We start from the raw sequence: 12103 nt of genomic DNA on the forward strand, positions 1-12103 counted from the left end.
TGCCTGGGACCCACGCCTTAGGGCTGTGTTGTGCTGCTGTTCCCAGGCCATTAGCTGAGAGGGGATTGGAAGTAGAGTGGCTGAGACTGCCATCACCATGACAGGCTCCAAACTGGAAACAGTCTGGTGCCGCCTCAGGAAACTGGCCCCCACCCCATGCCTGCTTGGTCCTCTGCATGGGCTGGTAGGGTGTGGCTGCATGGGGTGCCCAGGCCACGCATCCGTCCCTGCACTCCGTCTGGCACTTCCTTCTCTCTTCTTACATGGCAGATGTTTTAAAAAGAACATTTCAAGTTAGGTAAGGACAGCTTCTGTTAACAGTAGTCTTCTCTAATGAAAACTATGATTTTCCAGATTTTAAAGGACATTCACTAAGAATTTAGCTGCTCAACTAAGGGATTCACTTCAGATGAAGTCTTGGGACCCTGCACCCACATGGGAGACTGGAAGAAGTTCCTGGATCCTGGCTTTGGATCAGCTCAGTTCAGGCCGTGTTGGCCAATTGGGGAGTGAATCACTGGATGGAAGATCTTCTTATCTGCCTTTCCAATAAAAACCACTAAATATTTAAAAACAAACGGACAAATAAGATTATTGCCAACACAAGCAAACCTGTGGGAGGGGCCTCAACCCACAAAGTCTGTAAAAGTCACCCCAACCTTACTTGCTTTGCACTGGAGAGATTATAAAGTCTAAACATCAGAAGTTTTGGTATTTTGCAAAATTTGCTTTAGGTGACTTAGACTGTGGTTTTTTCCCCCCTCTACATTTTCCATTCAAAATATTTTATTGTGTTAAGTGTCTTAAGTTGTTCTGCATTCAGTGGAAGTTTTTATATGTCACCTGTGGATTTGATGGTTCAATTTCTTCCTTAACTGCCTCTGAGGGTCGCAGTGAGGAGAGCTCTGTTCCTTGGTTTCCTTTTCAGGGTACAGCTGGGCGATGGTGGAGGCGATGGAGCTTGTTTGCCGGGAGCTCCAGCAGCCCGTCACCTTCCCAGTGCGTGCGGCCCTCGTCAGGCAGTCCTGCTCTGAGCTCTGCTGGCTGCTAGGGAAATCCGACAGGTATGTGTTGGTTGACCAGCAAACGGTGGACGAGTGAGCGTGTAGGTCACAGTGTGAGGAGGCGTGTGTAGGCACCGTGTGTGTGGGAGAAGAGAAGGAACGTGGCTGTGACTGCTCTCCCTGCCAGGCTATAACTCGAGGCCATCAGACCTCTCACCCCTGCTGCCCATGGAGCTTTGATTCACAGTGGGTGCCCAGTAAGACCTACACTCCTGGGAAATGACCAGTGCATGAAATAGCTCATCTTTGAATTCCATCATCTTTTTCAGGAACTTCCTCTATGTCAACATTCTATTATTTAATGAGATTAATATATGATAAAAATTAATTAAACCACCTATAAAAGATGAAAATATGAAAGTTACTGATGCTCACCTGTTTTGGTACTTTTTAAAAAAAAAAACAGGCTGGTCCTAAAAATTCCCTTTTAACAAAAGGTGCCTCTTCCAACGCTGATTTTCATTTTTCTTTCTCTTGAGTTGTCAGCTGTAGTATAAAATTCTTGTTAGTTTGTCCTGTAATAGCTCTGTGGGATAGAACCCACACTTCTTCCCTATGCTGTCTGGTGGGGTGATGTTCCCACCCAAAGGGGTGAAACTGTGTCCCTGACTGTGAGATTGCCTTGTCATCCTGAGTCCAGGTGTCCCCATCGATCCCAACAGGTCTGTGGGCACAGCTGTGAAAGCCTCCCCAGACCTAATGCCACGGTGATAGTGTCCCCAGAAGAAATTCCAGGGACAGTGTGCAGAGCCCTCACCTTCTGAGTGCATTCTCTCAGCCATAAATAGTTGCCTACCCTTTTTTTTTCCAGTCTGTTGAAATGGACCTAAATTCATGCAGTTTGCCACTCCCAGTGACATCTCTTGGGTTTCTTGTGTTTTGTACAGAAGACTGCAGCAGGGACAGTGGGACCTCTGTCTGTGTCCATGAACAGGACGCACATGGCATGGCGTCTCCTCACAGCCCCCTCCAGTGAGTCCTCCCTATGGCAGGGCTCCGGTGTGGACCTGGAGCATGGCTGTGCTTATGGTCTGGGGAAACAGGCTCCACCAGCAACATGCACTGCAGCCTCTTCCATTTCTTCCCCTAGCATTGGACCTGTTTCCAGGGCTGTCAGTCTGGGTCTCTCAGGCTGTTCAGCACTCCTGTAATTCACACAGAACAGTTATGTAATTGCTTTTTGTCTCTAAGCCCTTTGATGTTGATGGAGGAATGGGATTGGAAGGTTTGGTTGTGTCACTGCTAATGAATTGTTTCCACCCATGTGCCTTTGCTTCGTGGCAGCTAAGTCTCCTTAGGCTTGTTGGAGTTGCTCCTGTTTGTTTCTTACCTGTCATTTTTAACTTTACAATTCTGTTGCATCTTAATTACAGGTACAGCCTGACTATTTGGACTGGGAAAAATGATAACTATGTCCTGGAAGATTTGCTTTATATTAGAGAATATTTTGATAAAAGCAAAGTTTTCTATGACCTCTTGGAGCCCCAAGACCGTGAATTCAAACAAGCCATTGGAATTAAAATCTCCTAAGAAGATTTCCCCAGAATGATGCCTCTGTTGCTGCTGTTTCCATTGTCACCTGTTTTCATCCATGCAAATTGTGATGCTTCATCCAGTGAAGAAGCACTTTCCATGCCCGGCATCTGTCCCCATATCACTGCATGGAAATAAGGGGCATGTCCTAGGGACACTGGAATGAATGCTTGCTTAGGAGCCTGCTGCTTGGGACCTTTGGGAGAAGTTCTGCTGCAGGTGATTGTGACAAAGCACAGTGTCCTGATGGGATCAAAGATAAAAGTGTGTTCCACGAAGATGCTAAGACATGTGGCACCTTAGACCCTTACTTCCTGGAAAGCTGCCTATTTCAAAAAAGTAAGAATGCATTAAACAGTAATTTTAACTTTCACAGTGTGAGCAGCTTTCTCATAGCAAGGTAAGCCACAGTTCCTGAAGTGTGAATTGAATTAGGTGTTTCTAGAATCCCTGGATTGTTAGAAGGCCTGCCAGTAGCCACGCCTCTTTTTCATCTTCTGTGTTGCTATTCTTGCCTTACCTCCAGCGGGCAAGACACCTGGACTGCAGAATTTTCACTTGGGGGTCCAGTGTCAGCAGGCATGTTTTTCTCATTTCTCTCTGCCATTCCCGTTCAAGTTCTTGTGGTCCTCCAGTCTGACGAGTGGCCACCTCATGATTGAGTCTTCATGGTGCTTGTAAAGATGATTAGAGTCCTGTGCTACACAAACAGTAGATGTCTGGAGTGGCATCCTTTATGTCATGGCAGGACCCTCTAGGACTTAGGTTCCATCTCTCAAGCCCCTTCACCTGGTCCTGTTCTAAAAGCCTTGTGGCTTCCATACAGCTCTTCCTTCCCCAGGTTCCTCCTCTGAGGTGTCCAGAGCATGCTGTCACGCTTCATTCTAATTGACTAATGGTTCACTAGTTGTCATACATGTGCTGTGTCTCAGCGAGATGGTCAAGGTGCAAGGGAAGCCTGAAGAATCCTGTATTTGCCAGAGTCACAGGCAAGGCATTTGGGGTGCTATGTTGCTGCTTTTATTTATGGGTGTTGTGGCAAAGCAGGGTAATTTACTGGGGTACCCGTATCCCGTACTGAGTGCTTATGATGGAGTCCCACCTCTGCATCTGATCCAGCTTCCTGCAGATGCACCTGAGGGCAGCCGGTGTTGGTCCAAGGATCTGGGCCCCTGGCCTGCCTGTAGGTGACCTGGGTGGGGTTCCTGGCTCTGCAGTTTCACCCCAGCCCCAGGATGGTGCTGGCATTTGAGGGGTAAACCAGTGACTAAAATAAGTTTTTTCTCTCTTCCTGTCATTCTGCCTTTTAAATAAGTTTATGAATCCTTTTTTTTTTTTTTTAAGATTTATTCATTTTTTTACAGCCAGATATACAGAGAGGAGGAGAGACAGAGAGGAAGATCTTCCATCCGATGATTCACTCCCCAAGTGAGCCGCAACGGGCCGGTGCGCACCGATCCGAAGCCAGGAGCCAGGAACTTCTTTCCAGGCTTCCCGTGCGGGTGCAGGGTCCCAAGGCTTTGGGCCATCCTTGACTGCTTTCCCAGGCTGCAAGCAGGGAGCTGGATGGGAAGTGGAACTGCCAGGATTAGAACCGGCACCCATATTGGACCCTGGCGCATTCAAGGCAAGGACCTTAACCATTATGCTATTGCACCGGGCCCGGATCAGCTGAAAATTGAACCAGTACCTATACAGGATGCTGGCCTTGCAGGCAGCAAATTCACTTGCTATGCTACAGTGTTAGACACAGACTCTAGAAAAAAATTTTTTAAAGGGATTCATAGGGCCCGGCGGCGTGGCCTAGCGGCTAAAGTCCTCGCCTGGGAAAGCAGTCAAGGATGGCCCAAAGCCTTGGGACCCTGCACCCGCACGGGAAGCCTGGAAAGAAGTTTCTGGCTCCTGGCTTCGGATTGGCACAGCACTGGCCATTGTGGCCACTTGGGGAGTGGATCATAGGATGGAAGATCTTCCTGTCTGTCTGTCCTCCTCTCTGTATATCTGACTTTCCAATAAAATAAATAAATCTTTCAAAAAACAAAAAAAAATTTATCTATTTCATCTGATCCACTTCTGATGCAACTTCCTATTGGTTCTGGGAAAAGTAACGAAGTATGTCCAAGTGCTTGGACCCCTGCTACCTGTATGGGAGTCTCATTTACACACACACACACACGAGTCATGGAGTTGGGAAATTTTTAATGGCATTGCCTCTTGGCTTGCTCATCAGTGAATTGGTGAAAAAAGTGAGAATTCTCTTGGGGACACAAGGAATGAGGTTCGTGTAAAGGAGACCTGGCATGCCCATGACACGGTGACTGCTGAGCCGCGTAAGGCAGCTCCTTTTCTGAGCAGCTGCTGTTGTGGTTGTGCCCATTGTAGAGACGGCACCAGGAGGTCCGGCACGGGCACTGCACGTACGGCAGTTACAGCGTTTCTTCAAACTGTGCTGCTGTTAGACACAATGCAAAATTGTGCTGCTTTATTGTAAAGTTCTAACAACTGCAGAGTAAGTCTTAATTTTTAGTAAAACAAAATTTTCAAATTTTCCAGTTTTCATACTTCCTAGGAGCTTTGAGGGGTTTTCTTTTTTTTTTTTAATATGAACTATGTTCTGATGAAATTTGAAGTGAAATCTCTGTTTATATTATTTTTGCTACTTGATTATGTTAACCTAAGTAATGTTTTTAAAAATAGTAATACTGTGGTGAAATTCTTTCATGTGAAGAAATTTATAAGCTGAATGCCACTTAGACTTAGATTTAAATATATACTTTAAACTGTTCTTAGTACCAAGAAAACACATAAATGAGCCATGGAATGTATTTTGTCACACAGTAAAATTGTAATGAGTATCCACATGAAAGCAGTAACCTTGATTCCTTCGCCATATCATGCACACACGATTTGAGATGGATTGTAGGCTTACCTGTGAACACTAGTACAATAAAACATTTGAGAAAAAATAAAGGGGAGTCTTTTCATGACTTTTCAGTAGGCAGAGAAATCTTACAAGCCAGGAAGCCTTAATAGTGAAAAACAATCGGTGGGCTGGGAGTTGTGCTGTGGCAGGATAAGCCGTCTGCTGGGAGGAGTGCCTGGTTCCAGTCCCAGCTGCTCCAATGCTCCCTGCCAGTTTCCTGCTGATGTTCCTGGCTAGCTGCCAGCCATGAGAGAGAGCTGGACGGAGATCCTGGCTCCGACCCTGCCTAGAGCTCTGCTCTGGGCATGTGGGAAGCTAACCAGTAGATGGCAGATCTGTCTTTTTCTGTCACTCTGCCTTTCAAATTCTAAAAAGTGATAAAAGGGCTTTATCAAAATTTAAGACATCCATAAAAGGCACTACTGAAATATCTGGTGAAGAGTGCATATTCAGAATATATGAAGGACCATACTTCAGTAAGAAATAATAAAATAAAAACAGCAGCAAAAGAAGATCATCAAATGGCAAAAAAAAAAAAGGAAAGGTGTTCAGCGGCATTACCCAGGAAAGGCAAGTTTTAACCACAGAAACGCCCACATACACCTACCAGGAAGGTGGATCGTGTAGAGCCTCACCATCCCTTCTAGGGAAAGAAAAGCAGTTTGGCAGTCTGATGAATCTCCAAAACCCAGCCTTTCCACGTGTGAGCGCCTGCACAGGTGAAAAGAGCTCCCAGAGCCACCCCAATGACTTGCACAAGGACACTCACCCCAGGGGCAATGTCCTACAGTCACGTTACAGTCCAACCCCGAGAAGGCCCGGGCCACTGCTCCAAGAATGCAGGTGAACATGAAAAATACGTGCAACAGAGAGCAGGCACAAAGGAGCACAGCCTGTGTGATTCAGCATATGAACTCAGGAACTGGATGTCTCCTGGCGGTCCCCCACGGGGTCGAGTGGGGCCTTTTGGGGGTCGTGGGAGTGCTCTGGGTGTGGTCCTAGGATGGCTGTTTTGACAGCTATGTGAATGTCACTGAGTTGTACACTGTGCGTTTTATTGTGTAGTAATTACCTTCAATGATGTTTTTAAAGGCCTTGATATATGAAATCACCTTTATATGTCATGAAGACAATGAAAATCCACTCTTACTATAAATGTGGAAAGATCTTACAGCGTGTGGTTGCAGATTGCATGGCAGCATGTGCAGCATCACTGTGGGTAAAGCCAGGTGCTGTTATATGCAAGGGGAACTTGGGGGGAAGATGTTCATGCATACGAGATTAGTGGATAGTCAGGTGCCAGCTGTTTGTTCCCTCTAGGCTCGCTGATGTATTGTCATGGAGATCCCATAGCATGCAGAGGCAGAACATCCCAACACTTGGAGAAATTTGGATAAGAAATCCAGTTGTTCAAAGCTTCAGAGCTTTTGAAAAAATAGAACAGGGCCCGTCATGGTGGCCTGGCGGTTCAAGTCCTCGCCTTAAAAGCGCCAGTATCCCATATGGGCACAGGTTCTAATCCCGGCAGCTGCACTTCCCATCCAGCTCCCTGCTTGTGACCTGGGAAAGCAGTCGAGGATGGCCCAAAGCCCTGGGACCCTGCACCTGAGTGGGAGACCCGGAAGAGCTCCTTGCTTCAGATGGGCGTAGCTCTGACCGTTGTGGGCACTTGAGATCATCAGCTGGAAGATCTTCCTCTCTGTCTCTCCTCCTCTCTGTATATCTGACTTTGCAATAAAAATAAATACATCTTTAAAAAAAAATAGAATACTTAACAACTCCATAAGAGTCATGGAAATGTGGGCCCAGAGCGATAGACAAGTGGCTAAATTCTCGCCTTACATCCAGCAGCATCCCATATGGGTGCCAGTTTGTAACCTAGTTGCTGTACTTCCCACCCAGCTCCCTGCTTGTGGCCTGGGAAAGCAGCGGATGGCGGCTCAAAGCTTTGGAACCCTACACCCTCATGGAAGACCCAGAAGAAGCCCCTGGCTTCAGACCAGCTGAGTTCTAGCTGTTGCAGCCACTTGAAGAGTGAACCAGTGAATGGGAGATCTTCCTCTCTGTCTCTCCTTTTCTCTGTATATCTGCCTTTCCAGTAGGAAAAAATAAAATAAATTTTTAAAAAATGATGGAAATGCTAACTATCCAGATACCTACTCGTTCATCTGGAAGGAAATTATTAGAAATAATTCAGAATGGTTCGTTTATTTGTGTATTGTTGAAGCTTGAGTCTTGTGGCAGCAGTTCCTATAATTTAAAAAATACCTAATATATATATATATATATATATATATATATATATATATATATATATAATGCCCTTTTATATTATTTACGATATGAGCCTATCTGATGGGAGCCTACATTCAATTTGTAACTATAAACTCATGAATGAAATCAAGGAAAATTGTAGTGTTCAAGTTGAGGACTACTATCCTACTGTTCTTGTGCTCACAAAATTCCAAAAGTGGGGCTGACACCATTTGGTCATAGGCTAAGCTTCAGCCTGCCGGTGCCAGCATTCTGTATGGGCACTGAGTCGTGTCCTGACTGCTCTACTTCTGATCCTGCTCCCAGCTAATGTGCCTGAGAAAGCAGCAGAAGATGGCCCAAATGCTTGGGACCCTACACCCACATGGGAGACCTGGAGGAAACTCCTGGCTTTGGACTGACCTGATCCTGGTCATCACAGCTGGGGAGTGGACCAACAGGTGGAAGACCTCTCTTGGTCTCTCCTTTCTCGGTAAATCTGTCTTGCAATAAATAATAAAATCTAAAAAACAATTCTTTGCATAGGGAGTTGGGGTGGAATGAACAGATGAAGGCAAGTAGAGCTGATGACCCAGGCTGGGAGGAAGCTGGGGTACTCCTGCTCTTTGGCTACATGAGCCTGGGTTCTAGAGTCCTGGTGGTCTCTCGCCTCCACCTCCTAACTGTAAGAAAGCTTCATTAAAGATTTCCTATCTCCAAGGGCAGAAAACTTGTGTGGCACAATTTCCCTTGAAATGATGTTGAGTTCCTTGTAGTCTTTGAGAGAGGAAGACCAACCAGTGATCTTGATGGTAGTCTAAAGCTTTATTGATCTGTATGAACTTACCTATTTACATATGCTCCTTCTTAGAAAACTTGCTTCATTCCCTGTAAGCATCAGATACAATTCTACAAGTTCTGAATTCCAAAAATATCTCTACTGTGGTTAACATTAGTGTTCTTGAAAACATCAAATAACCTTCATTCACTTCTTAAATAATAGCCGCACGTGATGAAATAGTTGCTGTGCACATCACAATTAATTACATCAAGTCACCAAGAAAAGGTTCAGGCCCATTGCTCAGATTCCTCTAACTCACAGAAAGCAAAGAAATCGATTGGCAAATCACGGTCACCAGATGCATACACGCAGGTTTTGATTAGCTGGGTTTATTCTCTATTGTGAAACTGCTAGATTGAAACAGAGATTCTTTGCTTCCACATTGTACTTGGAAGTCATGTAGCTAACACTGCTGTTTTACAGAATTTCCTAAAAGTAGCGTGTTGTTCATTTATTTCGTTAGAAGTCACACACAGGTCCTAAGACCCTAGATGGCTAGAATGTCACACTAAGGACATGGTCCTTCTATGTCCCTACTACATAAATGTCTAGTAACTACAGACCAGAAATTAAAAGACATAGTCTAATATTGACCGAAGACTTAATGCAATTTGTGATTAAGCTCCTACTGGCTTCCTTAAATTTAACTAACCTCAACTAACATTAAGCATTTTATTCTTTTTAAATGAAGCAAGCACATAATTTCTATTTGTGGTAAATCCTGAACTTTTTTTTTTCCTTTTGGTGGGGTTGGGGAGAGTTTGTTTCTTGTTGAAAGGCAAGAATAATTTAAGTGAAGAGAAATGCCTTTTGTATGATCCTGTTACTAGAAACCTATGGAAAGGCTTCTACAACTAATAGCAAGAAAGAAAAGACAGGGAGAAAGAATAATCACAAAAGATGATAACATAGGTAAGTTGGTTTAAAACCAAATCAAAAGCCAAAGGCAGCACATGAGCCACAGCTGGGTGTTGTGGAGTCCCGGTATCCTGGGAAGCCACTATCCAGCAGGTACCCTCGGCACCTGCTGCCCACGCTGACGCCACTGGTTGGCCTCTGAATTCACTCTTCACACACTGCCTGCAGTCAGTGGTTTTTAAAGAATGATTTCAGGCTCTCCTGGCACTTCAGATTGACTGAGCCTGGAACACCTCATGGTCTTTCATGTTTTTCTTTCATGCTTTTGGCAACATGAAAAATTGCAATCTTAATTATTAGCGGGAAGCTAAGAAAATAAATTGTTGACTTGAAAACACTGTTTCCTAGTAAAATATGTATCTGAGCTGAAATTTAAAAAAGAAAAAGTATTGGCAACATGTGTGGCCCTTTGTCTTTGTTTAAATAAAACTTGGGCCACAAACTTGGGGGTCTGGGTTTTGAAGAAACAGCTGTCACTCAGAGAATCCCCTTAGTGAATGCTGGACATAGTGTGTGTCCACAGTGCCTGCCTGCTACAAGACACTCTCAGGTTTGGACCCACCTCACCATGTAAGCTGAGCAGCTAGGAGCCTCACAAGGCAGCCAACTGAGACTTCTCCTCCAGTCCTAGATAGTTTTTCTGATAGAGACACCACAGGGGTGTGTTGTAGCATCCCTTAAAAATTTACTAATTGCTTAATCTGCTCTGTCTGCAGTGACTGTCTCCTTAGCAACATCTTTTTGCCTCTGAATTCCTTGGGGAAGCCAGGAGCAGTTGGCACAAGCACTTTCTGACCGCAAGAGAGGAGGCCACACATCTTGCTGCTGACGCTGACCTCTGAAAAGGGAAGGTGAGGGGTCACGGGGAGGGGCGGCAGGAACCCAGGCCTGGGCTGGGGACCACCTTGCTCCAACAAGACCGCCCCCGAACCCCGCCTCTCCAAGCCTGGGTGGTGTCTCCTGCCCAGGGCCCCCGGCGGGGTGCTCTCGGACAGCAGAGAAGGGGAGGGGGATAGGACCTTCTTCTTGCCGGGCACCGCCTTGCCCCCGCCTCCGTCTTCCAAGGCCGGGGGCGGGTTGGGGGCAGCCGAGAGCTGAGAATCAGAGCTGTAGTGGTTGGCCCCGGAGTTTCTTTTCTGCACAATGCTCCTTAGGGTGGAAACGAAGCCTGGCTGGGCGGGGTCTGGGTCCTGGTCCCAGAGAGCTTCAGGGCCGGGCGGGTGTCCCTCCGCAGCCAGGGACGGGCGGTGCGGCTCCTCGTAGGACGTCTTCCTGGAGCTGGCCTGCTCCCAGGCTCTCAGCAGCTGGGCAGTGTCTTTGACATCAATACTCTGGTGCCTGGTGATGAACCGCCTGCCAAGCGCCAGCCCACCGGCCCGATGGCACAGTTCTTCCTCTGGGGTGATGTCCGGTAGCTCCTCCTGCAGGGAAGCCACCCTGTGCTGACGCATCAGTGACGGGTGGCTCTTGCTCCAGGACCTGGCCTGGGCCAGCTTGGGCGCTGCTGAGGGCAGGGCCGGCCTCCCCCCGGGGGATCCGGGATCCCATGCTTCCTCCTCGTCGTCGTCGTTGTCGTTGTCCTCGCTGGCAGCACTGGGCTCCACCGGGTCCTTGAGGCCAGGTCGCGGCACTAGCTCCACGTCACCAGGGTGTGGCAGCGGGGAGCAGGCGGTGCTGAGGTCTATGTCTGAAGGAGTGGCGCAGGTGGCCGGGGCAGGCTCTGCACCTGCAGGAGGCGTGTTGAGGTACTGCTTGGTAGTGAGCCTCCCACAGGGTGACTTGGCCGTGGTGATAATGATGACCTCCTTGCCCTTGGCCTTGCAGGCGCTGAGGAGGACCTGCAGAGTCTCTCTATCGTCGGCGTTGATGGCGTACACAAGGGCAGAGGAGCCCGAGTGGTCCTGCAGGCTGAGGTCAGCCCCGCCCTCCAACAGCAAGGAGACCACCTGGGGCCCAGCCCTTCCCAAGCAGGCGTGCATGAGGGCCGTCCTCCCAGACTTGTCCTGGATGTCGGGGTCGGCGTGGTTCTGCAGCAGGTACTTGACCATCCTGGCCCTGCTGACACCCTGGGGATCTACGCGTCGGCTCTTGCAGGCCACCATGAGGGGTGTCTCACCCCGCTCGTTGCTCTCGTTAATGTAGGCGCCGCCCTCCAGCAGAAGCCTGGTGAGGCGCAGCCGGCACTGGTGCACTGCTTTGATCAAGGAATTCCCCTCACTGGCCACGTCCATGTCCTCATCCATCGTCCCAGGTCTGGAAGCAGCACCTGGCTGTCAGACAGGATGAGGACAGGGAGGTTAGTAGGCGCCCCACACCTCTTTCAGCCCACAACTCCTCTCCGTTCATTTCTGAAATGTTAGCACAAAGGGGATGGATTGGCATCACACTACAAGGGAAGGCAGAACAAAATTGCTGATTGGGGAAACTTTGGGCTGGGGATGACCTTAAGGGAATCACAAATCTCAGTCTTTTCACTGAATGGCATGCCACTTCCTTAAGTCCCTCATTAAACAATAATGCGCTGTGAAATGTATCCTAAATGAATAGTGTTAGAAGTAGATTTAAGGGGCA

At 47.5% G+C, this 12103-nt stretch overlaps 2 protein-coding genes across 2 annotated transcripts in view; one reads left to right on the forward strand and one right to left on the reverse strand.

The window, feature by feature from the left end:
• Positions 1 to 2745, forward strand: part of FAM151B (family with sequence similarity 151 member B) — a 42646-nt gene extending 39901 nt beyond the window's left edge. Inside the window, exons 6-7 of the mRNA XM_012927276.3 lie at positions 929 to 1064; positions 2438 to 2745. Of these exons, the coding sequence (XP_012782730.2) occupies positions 929 to 1064; positions 2438 to 2594 (293 nt within the window). The 3' untranslated portion in view covers positions 2595 to 2745. The remainder of the gene's footprint in view (positions 1 to 928; positions 1065 to 2437) is intronic.
• Positions 2746 to 9735: 6990 nt separating this feature from the next.
• On the reverse strand, positions 9736 to 11823 carry ANKRD34B (ankyrin repeat domain 34B). Its single transcript, XM_004586234.2, has one exon. The coding sequence runs from the start codon at positions 11773 to 11775 to the stop codon at positions 10210 to 10212; it is 1566 nt and encodes a 521-aa protein (XP_004586291.2). The 5' UTR covers positions 11776 to 11823; the 3' UTR covers positions 9736 to 10209.
• Positions 11824 to 12103: the final 280 nt, after the last annotated feature.

The sequence above is a fragment of the Ochotona princeps genome, chromosome 28 (genome assembly GCF_030435755.1).
Source record: "Ochotona princeps isolate mOchPri1 chromosome 28, mOchPri1.hap1, whole genome shotgun sequence".
Lineage (NCBI taxonomy): Eukaryota > Metazoa > Chordata > Mammalia > Lagomorpha > Ochotonidae > Ochotona > Ochotona princeps.